We start from the raw sequence: 16,662 nt of genomic DNA on the forward strand, positions 1-16,662 counted from the left end.
ACGTACTCCTTTTCCTATTTGGAACCAGTCTGTTGTTCCATGTCCAGTTCTAACTCTTGCTTCCTGACCTGCATACAAATTTCTCAAGAGGCAGGTCAGGTGGTCTGGTATTCCCATCTCTTGAAGAATTTTCCACCGTTTATTGTGATCCACACAGTCAAAGGCTTTGGCATAGTCAATAAAGCAGAAATAGATGTTTTTCTGGAACTCTCTTGCTTTTTCCATGATCCAGCAGATGTTGGCAATTTGATCTCTGGTTCCTCTGCCTTTTCTAAAACCAGCTTGAACATCAGGAAGTTCACGGTTCACATATTGCTGAAGCCTGGCTTAGAGAATTTTGAGCATTACTTTACTAGCATGTGAGATGAGTGCAATTGTGCGGTAGTTTGGGCATTCTTTGGCATTGCCTTTCTTTGGGATTGGAATGAAAACTGATCTTTTCCAGTCCTGTGGCCACTGCTGAGTTTTCCAGATTTGCTGGCATATTGAGTGCAGCACTTTCACAGCATCATCTTTCAGGACGTGAAATAGCTCAACTGGAATTCCATCACCTCCACTAGCTTTGTTCGTAGTGATGCTTTCCAAGGCCCACTTGACTTCACATTCCAGGATGTCTGGCTCTAGGTCAGTGATCACACCATCATGATTATCTGGGTCGTGAAGATTTTTTTTGTACAGTTCTTCTGTGTATTCTTGCCACCTCTTCTTAATATCTTCTGCTTCTGTTAGGTCCATACCATTTCTGTCCTTTATCGAGCCCATCTTTGCATGAAATGAAGACTTCATGCAAAAAACACAGATGCACAGGGACAATACTAGTAGTACACATACCCAAATCTAGCAGCAGCTGCTTTGGGGGTGGCAGAACTATAGGAGTGATTTCTTGTTTTCTATTCTTTCTGAAACTTCAGCGTTTTCTACTGTGAGAAGTTATTACTTCTGTATACAAAAGAGAAAGTTATTTCTTCTGAAAGGCTTATTTAGCACAATGTGTGTATTAGTCACTCAGTCGTGTCCAATTCTTTGTAATCCCATGGACTGTAGCCCATCAGGCTCCATGGAATACTCCAGTCAAGGATACTGAAATGGGTAGCCATTCTCTTCTCTAGGTGATCTTTCCGACCCAGGGATCAAACCACCTAGATCTCCCACATTGCTGACAGATTCTTTACCGTCTGAGCCATCAGGAAAGCTCCATTTAGCACACTATCATGCTTAAAATCCCAAGCATTTGCATCAGGCTCCCATGGACGGAGGAGCCTGGTAGGTTGCAGTCCATGGGGTCACTAAGAGTCGGGCACGACTGAGCGACTTCACTTTCACTTTTCACTTTCATGCATTGGAGAAGGAAATGGCAACCCACTCCAGTGGTCTTGCCTGGAGAGTCCCAGGGACGGGGGAGCCTGATGGGCTGCCGTCTATGGGGTCGCATAGAGTCGGACATGACTGAAGCAACTTAGCAGCAGCAGCAGCACTCTCCACTTGCCAAACAGTAGATAAGGAGCTGCTTCACACCCAGAGCTTCAGGTACCAGGACTCCCCAGGCAGAAAGATGACACCAGTCAATTCCATCACCATGTCCCCAAGTGACCCTACCTCCCTATGACCTGCCCCTGTAGGGAAAGTTAAGCATGCTCACAGAGCTCTTGTCTTAACATGTCAGTCTTACCAAGCCTTCATTTTTTTCCATCCAAATGTTCATATAACCTACAGCTTTAGTAAACTTCAACAAATTATCTTTAGTCCAATGCAAACAGATTGAAGGCAGGAGGAGAAGGGGACGACAGAGGATGAGATGGTTGGTGGCATCACCAACTCGATGGACATGAGTTTGCGTAAGCTCCAGGAGTTGGTGATGGACAGGGAAGCCTGGCGTGCTGCAGTCCATGGGGTCGCAAATGGTTAGACGCAACGAACTGAATGTAAACAATAGCTGATAAATGACTGCAGGAAAATCAGTTTCAAATCTGGGCTGTCATATACAAGCTCACTCACACTGGAATATCACTTGCTGAGAGGGGCGTGTCACCTCCCGGGGCTTCCATAATCCACCTAAGACACTGGCGTTCTTGCTTCACAGTACTCAGTCGTGAACTTAACTTTCAACCAGAAACCTTAGTTTCTTACCAGGCACATGTTTTTATTTTTTGATTCAACCTTTGATTCAACCTTTCAAAAGTAAAGTTTGCTTTTAAACTACAATAAACAACTAAGCAAGTCGTTTCCAGCTTTGCCAATCCAGAGCTGGTCTAACGCATCTTTGTTGGTAGCTGGGTTTCCAACAAGCAGCGGACATTCACCCTCCCCACTGTACTTCCCAAGGAGGGCCATGCTTCCTGCTCCATGTTCGCATCCCGTCTCCTTGCATAACACTCACAGCGGCCCACTGTTAAGCTTCGACTTCTTAATCACATTTAGCCCTGTATCCTCAAGCCAAACAGACCCCTTCTTCCTTTTTAATTTCCATATGGACCCATTTCATCTACCTTCTCTCTTTCTTTTGCTCCAAATGCTTTGCCCTCTACTGCATCCCACCTGCCCAGAGTGTGAAGGCGCCATACGCCAAAGAGTCCTACTCTTCACGACGGCAGCATAACAGTCAGACCCCGGCCCTCAACTCACACTCTCCCCTCTGAGCAAAAGGTCAAGACTGCACAATATCCACAGAGAGTGGGGCCTTCGCTTCTGGACTCACCATAAATGTAATGTCAGTATCATGACTCACTGCTGACGCACCTCAGAGGCACTGGCTTGGATGGGGTTACCACCTACTACCCACCGGAGACATTATTCCTCCCATGAGCAGTCATCTTCAGCGTATAAACTAACGTCGAGGTGGTTGTCCATGCTCTGATGCACCAACAACAGTACACAGGAAACCTCCTCTGGATCTTCCCTGTCCAGTGCAAGAGCTGTAGTCCGAGGCAGTTCCTCAGTCACACTGCTCACACATCACACGCTATACTGACATACGTGGCCACTGGCTGGATCTGAACGGTGCAAATACAGAACGCGTCCATCATCACAGAAATTTCCACCGGAACAGCACTGACATCATTGACGAGATCACACTAAACTCACGTCACACTGCTTTGAATACTACAAGGCAGCCAAGAAATGCACCTCAACCCCACAGCAATCCCCACCGCCTCAGAGAATAAGCACAAGATCAGCTTCACATACGAAGTAAAGCAGTTTGGAAGCGGCCCCGGGAAAAAGCCGTTTCTGGTTCCAGACAGCAGCTTACCACCTGACTCTTGCTCACTGCTTGCTGCCCTCTTCTGTCTCAAAGGTTCTTTAACTTTTTTTTTTTTTTTACTTTTTTAAAATTTTATATTGAAGTATAGATGATTAACAGTGTTGTGATAGTTTCCGGTGGACAGCAGAGTGACTCAGCCAAACATATACACGTATCCATTCTTCCCCAAACTCCCCTCCCATCCAGGCTGCCACATAACATTGAGCAGAGTTCTCCTGTGCTATACGCTAGGTCCTTGTTCATTACCCTTTTTAAATAGAGTGGTGTGTTCATGTTGATCTCCAACTCCCTAACTACCCCTTCCTCCCAACCTTCCCCGCCTCCCACCCCTGCAGTAACCGTAAGTTCATTCTCTAAGTCTGTGAGTCTGTTCAGAAGGTTCTTTTAAAAGGTATTACATTCTTCACATAAGGTAATTTTTTTAACCCACCAAGTTTCGATGAACAACAAAGCAAGAGACAATCTCCACAATGGACAACCACTCACAGACCTCCTCGTAAATGACCGAGATTAAAGAAAGGCATACAGGCTCATCGCTCTCAAACTCGTCATCACACCCCTCCTCAGACACAATGATGCTACTGACAAAAACTTCCATTCGATCAGGTTACTAGTTTCCGTAACATGCATCTTCTTACCCAGTACGGATACCCATTTGAGGAGAGAGTGAATGTTTAGAGCCTAAAATTAAAATAATCCTGCTACTCAATCCTTTTACCAGCCAACATTCCTCCCCCCACCAGCAATTTGTCTTGGTAAACATTCTTCAAAGCGAACATTCCTGGAAGCATGATGCAATCTGGAGAGGAGACATCCTGCACGCATGAGCAGCGGCCGGACCCTGGGCTTCGGTGGCCCACGACAGTCATCTACGTGGACATGCCTGTTTTCCCTTCTCCTTCCTCTCCCTCTCTTCTGGAAGTAAAGTACTCCTCTTATCCTCTTACCTTACGTAGCTTCCCAGGCGGCACTAGGGGTAAAGAACCCGCATGCCAAAGCAGTAGACACAAGAGACACGGGTTCGATCCCTGGGTTGGGAAGATCCCCTGGAGGAGGGCATGGCAACTCACTCCAGTATTCTTGCCGAGAGAAACCCCATGAACAGAGGAGCCAGGCGGGCTACCATCCACAGGGTGACAAAGAGTCAGACACGACGGAAACAGCTTAGCACACGCACACCTTACATAGCGTAAACAGTAAAGAGTGCACAGCACCGGGGATGGTCTAGTTTCTATCCAAATTTCAGTGGCACCTCACACAAGGAGATCCAGAAACCACCTCTGCCTGTGGCACAGCCAAGTGGCACGTGGGGTGCTTCCCCCTTGCCCTGCTTTATTCCCCTGATTTCCTAATTGCTCTGCTCTGTGCCTGCCAGGCGAGAAAACACTGCCCGGGGAGCCCCCTGCACCCTCCACTCGGCACACCTACCCACCTCGGTTCTCACCCAGGGAGGTGTCCTGCTTTCCCCGATCCCCACCCCGCTGCAGCTCCCAAGGCTGCTCTGCCCCGGCACTCTCCAGGCGTCCGAGCAGCCTGAGCCTAAAGAAATTGACTGAGAAACTTCTCGATCCTCTGCTTCCCACTTCTCAGGTGCCCAAATGAGACATCAGCTGACGGCCCCGCCTGTGCATATCCTCAAACCCCCAACAGCTTCATCAGGCTCTGACTCAAAAGGTAAGAATGGAGCCCTGATGAGCCCTGAACAATCAGCAAAGGCTCGAGGAAGAGATGTGGGGAGATATCCCTCGCAGAGTGCTGAGTTATGATGCCTGTGAGCGGATGGGAATTCCCAGAGCCACAGGAAGAAATACCTTCCTCTTGCCAAGAGAATGTCTGCTTCCTTTGAAATGACACCCACGTCCGATCCATGCCCCAGGGTCAGCATCTGGTCTTTTTCTGAGGCCGGGGGAAAGATCCCACAGACTCAGTTCCAAGGGGTCCTCACCAGGTGTCAAAGGGGGACAGAGGTAAACGTGGGAATTCTGAGGCCCGCTGGATGAAGCTATGAGTCTCGAGTCCTCCATTTACTCTCCACAGTGGCCCCAGTCATACCACCTACACACAGAAGCTAGTAGTGCCTGGCTCATAGGGATAACAGGGTAACATACGACCAGCTCCAAGCCAGCACGTGCTCAGAGTAAAACCGTCCAGGAAAAGCTTGGATTCCTTCCTTTGTTTTGATTTGTTTTTTAGATTGTAAATGGAGATTCAAATGCATTTCAAGAAACAGACGCGGCTCCCAGGAAGGAATGTTTTATTTCTAAATAGATTTTCTTCTTGTCCCCTGCATACCTGTGTTTGTGATACCCCTACATGAATGCCAGAGGAAGCCATATGTTGGAACATACCCAAATCTAGCCTCTCCTGGTCCTCATGTTCATTCAGTGGAACCACCAGGCTTTTCACACGCTGAAAAAGATGAAGTCAGGTCGGTTTTTTACAAGTTACTTACTTGCTAACACTAAAGTTTATTTTTGTAAATGAAAAAGCAAGCTAAGAAAACATTAGGAAAGACATGTTATACATGTCACCATATGTAAACAGAAAAAACAAGTCTTAGTATTTGTACTAAGTTAGTATTAAATACTAACAAGTACTTAGTATTAAGAGCCAGAAGTAAGCAAAGGATCTGTACCAAGCTGAAGCATGCCTAAAAGCCATCCATAGACTATATTATATTCAGGGAATATCTCCCAGGTTCATTTCTGAAGACGCATTGTTGGGAAACATCTATAGATACCATCTTCAGGTACAAAGTTTTAGAAAATGTATTCAAGTATCTTGCATAGACAAGACACATATACAACCCAGAAAGACCGCCAGGTGTAGTCATCAAGGGTAGAGATCGAAAATTCGATAGAGGTAATAATTCAAGTTATTCGCAACATGTCTCGGGACATATCCCTGAGTTTTTCTTGCTTTGGGTTTTTCCTGTGTGTATTAGCACCAGATCTTTACTTCCACTTCAACTTCAGAGAGAAGAACAAAGAGGAAAACAGGCAGAGAACCATTACCTTTACACCCTCCTTCCCGGGTGGTGATCTGCTGCACCCCGAATTCTTAATCTCTGCAAAAAGAATAATTCTCATCAGAATCCACTGATAGGAACATGCTTTAAATTTAAAAAAAAAAAAAAAAGGGAAGAAGAAGAAAAAAGGCGGAGGGAAGAGAAACTAGATGACAAATATAAATGATTTGCTCAGAGCTGTCTGTGTGGAACTTGGTTCTAGATTTGGCTTCTTAAAACACTCCGCAGAGCAGCATATGACTGACAGCCCACGCTCTGCTATTATCTTGGTGGGGACCAAGATGTAAACAAGCCAGCCCGGGAGCTCTCACAGGAAATCCTGAGGAAGACGATGACCATTAAACAAACAAACCCCCCAACCCAGAAGGAAGGCCGCGTGCTGACCGAAGCTTCTCCATACAGCACCCGTTCTAAGGATGTGACTCGTACCCACCTGAGGAAACCCCGCACTTCTCTTTGCTCCAGTACCACTGACTTCACGTTTCAAAAGAGCCTAGCTCGTTCTAGACGAGGTTCAGCCTTTCCTTGCCCATGGTTTAGAGTCAAGAACAGCCTTAAACATCAGCCCAGCCCTTGGGCTGGGACCTCAGACAGTGCCCGGCTCCACCTCACCAGCCCCAGGCACCCAGGGGGCCCATGCTCTGCATAAAGGCTTTCCCGGAAGCATCAGTGCTCACGATGTTCCGGGATGAACAGGAAGGCCCACTTAAGGTGTATTTTTCTCTGTCTTGACTGATTGGTTCTCTTCCCAAATACTCAGTTGCCCGTAAACAAGAGCCACTGTGGTTGAAGCAAGCACCGAGAGCAGGTTTGGGCCTGAGAACAGAAGAGACGGCACTGCTAACAAGGGCGGTGGGATGGAGATCTTCAACCAGGATTTGTGTTCGCATAATAACACCTTGGGCCCAGGCCCTCCTCTGCTTCTCTGCCCCCCGGGCTCTGCAGGATGCCAGTTCTGGGGAGCCCCTAGTTTTCCTGGCAGGTGCATTAACTAGGCATTCCCTCCTCTACTGCCACTCCTGTTACTGTTAGGCACAGAGGTCTCACACCTCCGAGTAGATTCATTCAGGCTCTTCTTCCTGCCTAGCAACAAGGCTGGTTCTCTCTTTCCACATTTCTGCTTAGAAAAAGTCTAAGGTCTTCATTAGGATGGAGCAGAGAAGTCAACAAACACAAAGTCATTATGTGTTTTTTTAAATCTGCATAACAATAACTTTGAACCTGCTTTACATTAAGCAAGTTCAAAAGATATTTGCGCTCCACCACAGTATATTGGGGTTTCCCCAGTATCTCAGCTGGTAAAGAAGCTGCCTGCAATGCAGGAGACCTGGGTTCGATTCCTAGGTTGAGAAGATCCCCTGGAGAAGAGAAAGGCTACCAACTCCAGTATTCTGGCCTGGAGAATTTCATGGACTGTGTAGTCCATGGGGTCACAAAGAGTCGGACACAACTGAGCAACTTTCACTTTCACTTTTCAGCGTATATTGGGGCTTCCCTGGAAGTTCAGCTGGTAAAGAATTTGCCTGCAATGCAGGAGACCCTGGTTTGATTCCTGTATCAGGAAGATTCCCTGGAGAAGGGATAGGCTACCTACACCAGTATTCTTGGGCTTCCTTGGTGGCTCAGATGGTAAAGAATCCACCTGCAATGCAGGAGACCTGGGTTTGATCCCTGGGTTGGGAAGATGCCCTGAAGGAGGGCATGGAAACCCACTTCAGTATTCTTGACTGGAGAATCCCCATGGATAGAGGAGCCTGGTGGGCTACAGTCTATGGGATTACAAAGAGTCGGACACAACTGAGCGACCAGCACACACACACACACACACACAATATATTGCTCTTGAACTCATACTGTATATTAGCCTCTGTGATGAAAAATGAAAAGGACAATAGCTTCAATTTCATGTAGTCATGACCACTGACCTCAACAGGGAGTAAGGACAAGACAGTAACTGATGCCCAGCCTTTTGTCGTCCAGCTTTTGTTGTCCAGCATCCCAGCCCACCTTTACATGCACATCTCAAGTAAGGCCTCCAGGTGGCAGCAGAGTACCATCTGCAGAACAACAGGGCCGCTGATGGAAATGTCAAAATGAGACAACTTCACCCTTCAAAAGCCTGCTGTTTAAGCACCAAAGTCCAAAACACTGTGTTAGGAGAAAGTTTCCGTCCTACTGCACAGATGCAGAAAACTGATGTGAAGCTCCTACTATAGTGTTTACCATATGAGAGCACAGCAAGTCTTCTGTTGTGAAATATATATACTCAAACTCTAAAAATTCAGTGACCCACCAACATGTTAAAAATAGAAAAAAAAAAAAAAGGAGAGAAACTAGAACTAAAGTTTCAACAGACACATCTGCACTGACAGCAAGAGAGCCACAGACATTTTTATTGCCCATCACTGGATATTACTTTAGAGCCATTTTAGACCACATACTCTTAAATGATATGAATTCTGCATCTCGAAAGAATTCTGCACCCATAGCGCTGATTCAGAAGAAGAATACACATTTTTTTCAGGGTTGCTGATGAAGAAATCTCTATGTCAGGTAATCCACCTGCAGCAACAAAGGGTGTGTTCACCTGGTAATCTGTTCAGAGTCCACCCCTGTGGGGTGTTTGGATTCCATCTCCCTGCCCCTCTCAAAAGGCTAATCTTCATATACAGCCAGCCTACATTTTCCTTCCAGTCTAAACCAATTCTGTTCAATATTCAAGCAAATAGTGCAAACTATGTTAAAACAGATGTCTTCATAGAATGTGTACTTTATCATTTTAAGAACTTCCAAAGCTATAAAGCCTTTATCTCAAAATCATTAAAAATAGTTGTGACAATAATGTATCTTTAATCTAGAATGATACAGAACTACATCTTAGAGGTTTTAAAGAATTTGGCACTCCTTCCACTGGAGTTTAATTGCTCCAGCAGAGTTTCTGCTAAATGCCTAGGATCCTTTTACACTCAGCCATTGCACCACCAATTGCAGAGTGCAATCAAACTACTCATTGCTATAGCAACCTTCAGCGGATAATGGTATCAGTAAACCCAAGCTATTCTGTTTTAAAGGCCTATTAACCCTGGTGGCTCAGACAGTAAAGCGTCTGTTTACAATGCGAGAGACCCAGGTTCAATCCCTGGGTTGGGAAGATCCCCTGGAGAAGGAAATGGCAATCCACTCTAGTACGATTGCCTGGAAAATCCCATGGACAGAGGAGTCTGGTAGGCTACAGTCCATGGGGTCGCAAAGAGTCGGATACGACTGAGCGACTTCACTTACTTACTGAATCTTGCCTTCAAGGCCCACCCAGAAGTAAAGATCACCCCCTCCTAAATCAGACTTACCAAACATCATAAACATGTTCTTTATTGCCAAACTATAATAGAACAAGAAGTAATCTCTAATATTCATGTTCACCAGGGACACTGCACCAGCAAACAGGGTTTTCAACACAGGATGGAGTAGCTGTAAGATTAATATCAATGTCTTGTTAAGAAACAGATTAGCCTAACAGATCTCAATTCTGTGCACAAACCATACTGTCTCCTTTTGAGAAATGGGACCACAGAGGTTAGACTTAAGCAATGAGAAAGCTACATCAAAAATACGGGCTGCTCAGTATTCTTCAACTACAATTTGCTGTGCCGGCTGACCCCTACCCCAGGAAGAAGCAAAAAGAACCTGGATCAGAGGCAGCCAGACAACTCCTGCAGCTTCCCTCCTACCTCAGGCTCAACTCTCTACAATCAAGTCCCCAGCTGGGTTAGACAAGAAGGGCGGCGCCAAAAACACAAAGGAAAAAAGAGTCACGCTCTCAGCTTGCTCTCCTGCCCCACCAATGCCCAAAAAAGGTCTCCCAGGGTGGTTCACAGTCTTGGAATGAATCCTCTTCTCCCAAAAGACTACAGGCACTGGGAAGGTTGGGTCCAATCAATTTCAGTCCATCACTTGCATCTCCAGGACCAAGCAGGGTGCCTTCCATACTACAGGTGCTGAACAAATGCTTCTTTCCTTGATTAGGATCCAATGGCCCAAAGTAACTGATGAGATACTGATCCAAACACTTTCAATACAAGCATTATTTCGTCACAACTTCTGAACTGCCAGGTTGATGAGACCGATAATGCCTTTCCCCTGGCTTCCCCCAACTCCTCCAGCTCCGCAAGGCCCAAGCCACCCTTTGCTCTCCAGTTACACACTGGAGTTTCACTAATAACTTCACTTCCATGAATCACCTTAATGTTTTATCCATGTGTGCATGTCTGATTCACAACTACTAGAGAATTACAATGGCAACAGGAAAAAATTTGAAAATATCTGTGACGTCTACCACTCTCAGTTCAGAGGTAATCATAACTCTGATCTTTTATTTCAGTATCTCCATTATACCTTTTTCACTGAAGGAATTATAACTTTTTTTTCTTATTAGGAATACTAGCAAGAACTATCATTTGGCCTTCCCAGTATAAATGTAGACTAGAAGAAACAATGAGAGACTTATCCACAGCAATGTCAGCATGAGCCCTGTTGGTCCATGCGCTCCAACAGTCCTGCCAGTGCACCAAGCTCAACCTCAACCAGGTTCCCACTGTGGCCCAGGACAAGCAGTCAGGGAGAGGGCATCAGGAGAGAAGACCTCAAACAACTCTGAAACATCGTCTTTTATGATATAATTTTTCTCTTTCTACTCTGCATTCTTTCAGAAAGAAATTAAAACACCTTTTTTTAAAAAAAAATACATACTGGGTTTTTTAATTTAAATGATTCATAACACTTTTTTGAGCCACAAAAGTAATTAAGAAAACTTGAAAGGGACTAAGAAAAACAATCTCTAAAACCACCACTAATGGCTTAGTATAGTCTCTTCACACATACACATAATTTGTAACTGTATATTTGTATTTGTGTGTGTATATATGTGTGCATGTGTGTGTGTATATATATATGTGTGTGTGTGTGTATATGTAACAGCTTTAAGGTATAATTCAATACCATACTACTCATCCATTTAAAGTATACAATTCAATGATTTTTAACATACTCAGAGTTGTGCAATCCTCACCACGACCAGTTTTAGAACATTTTCATCACCCCAACAAGAAACACCATATCCATTAACTCTCGCTACTCATTTCTCCCCAACCACCACCACTTCCGCCCAAGCCCTCAGTAACCACTAACTACTTTCTGTCTTAATGGATGTCATTTTGGATATTTCACATAATGGAATCGTACAATATAAGGTCTTTTGTAACTGGCTTCTTTCACCAAGCTTGTTGTCAAGGTCCATACACGTCACAATCGTCAGGACCTCACCCCTTTTACCACCAAATACCATCTATCTCCATTGTATAGATAGATCGCATTTTTGTGTCTCCATTTCTCAGCTGAGGGACTTTTTGGATTGTTTCCACTTTTTTGGCAGTTATCAATAATGCCACTTTGAACATTTGTGTACAAGTTTAAGTAGATTTATGTTTTCATTTCTCTTGAGCATATATCTAGGAGTGTCATCACTGGGTCATATGACAGCTCTATGTTTAATATTTTTTATTTTATATATATATATATTTACATCTCCAATGTGTACTCTCTCCCACCCCCAGCCCCATAAAATCTCAATCAGTCAAAAATTAAGTCATGAGGTTAAAAAAAAAAAAAAAAAAAAAAGGTATCCTCAGCCCCCAAATTTGGTTGCAACTATCAACTAAGCGGAAGCTCTAAGTCATTGTATTTCAAATTGAGGTTAGGACATAATTTTCTTGATTTACTCAACTGCTTGAATAAAATGAGGCAAAGTCATCTTTCAACAACATAAACAGGATTCAATTTTCTCTTAGGAATACTGTCATGTCCCTAAGATTTCACACTTGGATTATATTTCAATTCAGAAAAAATAAATAAATAAAAACTCCTTAATTATACCTTCAACTTGAGCTTATTTCAACCATAGCAGACTCCTCAGTTAATATGCTTAGTAAATGCTTGTCCTTCCCCGACTCCTGCTAATCTGACCTAGCTAGAGCAGAATGAGGCAAAATTGGCTGTACTCAGATGAGTTCTGAGAAATCCAAGATTCTTTCCAGCTCAAATTAGGATTCTTTAATTCTATGATGAACTGGGAGAGGTAAGATGGAGAATTTTTATGTGTCTGAGAAAATACTGAAAGTGAAAGTGAAGTCTCTCAGTCGTGTCTGACTCTTTGCAACCCTATGGACTGTAGCCTACCAGGCTCCTCCATCCATGGGATTTTCCAGGCAAGAATACTGGAGTGGGTTGCCATTTCCTTCTCCAGGGGATCTTCCCAAACCAGGGATCAAACCCAGGTCTCCTGCATTCCAGGCAGATTCTTTACCAGCTGAGCCACAAGGGAAGCCCGAGAAAATGCTAATACAAGCTGGAATCAAGATTGCTGGGAGAAATATCAATAACCTCAGATATGCAGATGACACCACCCTTATGGCAGAAAGTGAAGAGGAATTAAAAAGCCTCTTGATGAAAGTGAAAGTGGAGAGTGAAAAAGTTGGCTTAAAGCTCAACATTCAGAAAACGAAGATTATGGCATCTGGTCCTATCACTTCATGGGAAATAGATGGGGAACAGTGGAAACAGTGTCAGACTTTATTTTTCTAGGCTCCAAAATCACTGCAGATGGTGACTGCAGCCATGAAATTAAAAGACGCTTACTCCTTGGAAGGAAAGTTATGACCAACCTAGATAGCATATTCAAAAGCAGAGACATTACTTTGCCAACAAAGGTCCATCTAGTGACGGCTATGGTTTTTCCTGTGGTCATGTATGGATGTGAGAGTTGGACTGTAAAGAAGGCTGAGTGCCGAAGAATTGATGCTTTTGAACTGTGGTGTTGGAGAAGACTCTTGAGAGTCCCTTGGACTGCAAGGAGATCCAACCAGTCCATTCTGAAGGAGATCAGCCCTGGGATTTCTTTGGAAGGAATGATGCTAAAGCTGAAACTCCAGTCCTTTGGCCACCTCATGTGAAGAGTTGACTCATTGGAAAAGACTCTGATGCTGGGAGGGATTGGGGGCAAGAGGAGAAGGGGATGACAGAGGATGAGATGGCTGGATGGCATCACTGACTCAATTGATGTGAGTCTGGGTGAACTCTGGGAGTTAGTGATGGACAGGCAGGCCTGGCGTGCTGCGATTCATGGGGTTGCAAAGAGTCGGACACGACTGAGTGACTGATCTGATCTGATTGTAATAATACACAAAATGGACATTATATCAGCTTGGTATCTTATTTTAACCCTTGGACTTCTAATGATGAAACTGATTCTTTTCTGGGGACAGGTGGGAGAAAGTGGACTGGCAAAGTCAGATACTAAAAGAAACAGAGAGAAGGCTGAACTCCCTGTCAAATGAAAGAAACACAGATGACTTCCTGGGGTTACGAAGTACATTCTCTGGGTGTGATTGGTAATTGTCTTGCAAATGCCCAAGTACCTGACTTCAAGGTAAACAACGCTGACCAAGCCCTTGGATGGACATTTCACAATGGGGTTAAAATAAGAGCTGTGTTCCCAGATGAGTAATCACCCCTGCAGAACAGCCTTTGCAAGGGCTATCCTAAATCCCCAACGCCTCAGGCCCCAGCCATCCTAGATAAAGGATCTGCATCTTGACAAGACACTGGAACCATATTCAACAGTTCCAAAAAGATACACAAAGCCACAGTATTTAAAACGAAAAAATCTTGGAAAGGAAAGTCTGCATGGATAAAACAACTCTTGGTTTTCCCAATAATATTTCACAGGAGAGGTTCAAATAAGGAGAATCGATCAAATGATTTGGCTCCTGTGTGAAATACAAAAGAAAAAAGTTGGTACAAATGAATCTATCTACAAAACGGAAATACAGTTACAGATAAAACAGACTTATGGGTACCAGGGGGAAGAAGGGGAGGGATAAACTGGAAGACTGGGATTTACATAAACATACTACTGGATATAAAACAGATAACTAGTAAGAACATACTGTATAGCGCAGTACTCTACTCAATGCTCTGTAATGGCCTGTATGCGAAAGACTCCATGATAGAGTGGATGTATGTACACGTATAACTGATTCACTTGACTGTCTGCCTGAAACAAACACAACATTGTGAATCAACTATACTTTAATAAAACCTCTTGTACATGTATAACTAATTCATTTGACTGTCCACCTGAAACAAACACATTATAAATCAACTATACTTTAATAAAACCTTTTTAGAAAAAAGGAGAACCCACCACACAACAACCTCTTCCCGCATCACTCAGAGCACACAGAGAAGAGCTGCACCCCCGTCTAAAGAACACTCAAGCGAAAGATCTGCTCACCCAGTCACTGCGACATGAAGAGCTATGCCCTGATATCGTGACGCACATGATCACCACCAAGTCCAGCCGCACGCTGTAACTCACACTCATCTCGAGACAGCGTTGGCTAAGCATCCCTGGTTAGATACTGGTCTAGGTGCCCCACCTGTATTTTCTCATTTAAACCTTATTTTGAAGGAAGTATGAAATGACACTCCCACTCCATTTTCCACAAAAGGAAACACAGCGGAGTCCCTTGCATCCTGTTGAGCAGTCAGCTCATGGCAGAGCTGAGGTTTTGAGCAGAGGCTGCTTGTTGCTGGTGTGTCATCAAGACATGTCTCTGCATGTGGGTCACAACCTCTCATCATAGCAGACAGGTCAGTCATGTGGAAAACAGCTCACTTCTAGGCAAGGACTCCAGTTTTGCACTTTTCCATCGTACAAAAGCTGGAGAGGACTCCAGAGCAGCAGTCCAAAGTCTAAGCATACAAATGTTCTGTGACAGAAGGGTGGCGGGTATCTACAGCATGGTGGGTAAGAACGTACCCACCGGAGTCCTGACTGCTCGAGCAAGCTGTCACCTCACACAAGTTACGTGACCCCTCTCTGCTACCACCTCCTTGTGGCCCCAATGTGACTCCTGACTCCCAAAAGTGTCCCTCTCCAGGGCCACGGGGAGGTGTGCTCTGCGAGTGTGCAAACTTAGCTCGGCTCCCAGCAGCACACCCAGCACCTCGAGCAGTGCCTGTCCCTCCAAAGAGACGCGAGAGGAAGTCAGAGCAAGCACACTCCTTGAGATGAAGGGTTTTTCTTCCTCTTGGTCCTTTTGGGGACTGCTTCCTGACCAGTAAGGAGCACAGTGCCTGGCAGAGTGGAGCACTCATCAGAGGCTCACTGAGCAGTAAGTCAGTGGGTGTGCAGGGTGCCTGCCTGCTGCCTAGATCGGCTCTTGCATGTGGACCCCCGGCCCCTCCGCCTTCCGCACGAGACAGCGAGCGGGAAGCCCCTCTGAGCTGGTTGAAACTGCCACCCCGGCCCTGAAGGAGACAATTCCTCCCTCTCCCTTGGTGTCTGGCATTCAGGTTCCAAGCCCAACTCCCTATTTCCTTGTTAAAGAGAATGTGCAAGATAATTTGTGGTAAGAAGGCAACAATGTAAAAGACCAGTCGCGTAAAATTTGAGACAATTACACAGGGCTTTTTAAAACGGCAAAATAATAGAAGCAAATGGATTCACATAGTGGTCAGTAGTGTTGCAATGGCTGTATTTTATAGCCCCATACAATCTAGGCAGGTAACAGCCTCCCAAACAACATTAAAAAGTACACTGGGCTGTGTGAGCTCAGCATTCAAGATGACCATGAGTACAGTTTTAAAAATGCCTTCCAATCCCCTTCTCGGTGTGAGAATTATATACTAAGATATGGACAGAATCCACATGATGGACAAAATAGAGGACATAATAAGCTTGAGAAAGGGCAGAATCAGGAGAGATGAAGAGTAACATTCCCAAAGCACCTTCCACAGATCATTTTCATAAGATGTTGAAAATGAAGAAAAAGGGAATTCTCCCATGATCACGTCAGAGAACTCCTGGGTTAAAGAAGAAACACAGGTTTCTTGACTACAAGACTTACTAGAACCTACAAAACATTAAATGTATTCTTGATTTGCAAAGTCGCAAAGAGTCGGACACAGCTGAGCAACTGACACACAATTTCCAACAGAGGGGTTTCATGTGCAGCATCTCTACTTATTTGGACAAAGAATTCTTATTCTTCAGAGCATTTTCCAAGGTTGGTATTCTATACAATGCTCCTTAGGAACTACTAGAATAGGAGATCAAATGAGGACAAAGATGGCAAGAGACAAAATGGAGTCAGTTGGTGGATCAATACACACTAATAATTAGCTTATTCCTCCAAGCATAGTGAAAATGAGTGACCTTTTGGCCATTTATTTCATTTGCAATAACATCTCATCATTCTGGGAGAACAATTACAATCATGAAATTATGGAAACATAATTGATTCAGAGACAATAATAA

General features: G+C 44.6%; 1 protein-coding gene across 14 annotated transcripts in view; it reads right to left on the minus strand.

Annotated features, from left to right (window-relative positions):
* Nucleotides 1-16,662, minus strand: part of ARHGEF28 (Rho guanine nucleotide exchange factor 28) — a 344,670-nt gene that overhangs the window by 152,821 nt on the left and 175,187 nt on the right. For 12 of the 14 annotated variants that reach the window (XR_009491884.1, XM_059878798.1, XM_059878797.1 and 9 more), the window contains 2 exons: nt 6,274-6,326; nt 5,608-5,668 (listed from right to left, as the gene is read on the minus strand). The exons of the other annotated variants lie outside the window; for them this stretch is intronic. Coding sequence is in view for 11 of the 12 variants with exons in the window: in XM_059878798.1 (XP_059734781.1) it covers nt 5,608-5,668; nt 6,274-6,326 (114 nt within the window). In the remaining variant the exon portion in view is untranslated. The remainder of the gene's footprint in view (nt 1-5,607; nt 5,669-6,273; nt 6,327-16,662) is intronic. 14 annotated transcript variants of the gene reach the window in all.

Source organism: Bos taurus, chromosome 20 (assembly GCF_002263795.3).
Source record: "Bos taurus isolate L1 Dominette 01449 registration number 42190680 breed Hereford chromosome 20, ARS-UCD2.0, whole genome shotgun sequence".
Taxonomy (NCBI): domain Eukaryota; kingdom Metazoa; phylum Chordata; class Mammalia; order Artiodactyla; family Bovidae; genus Bos; species Bos taurus.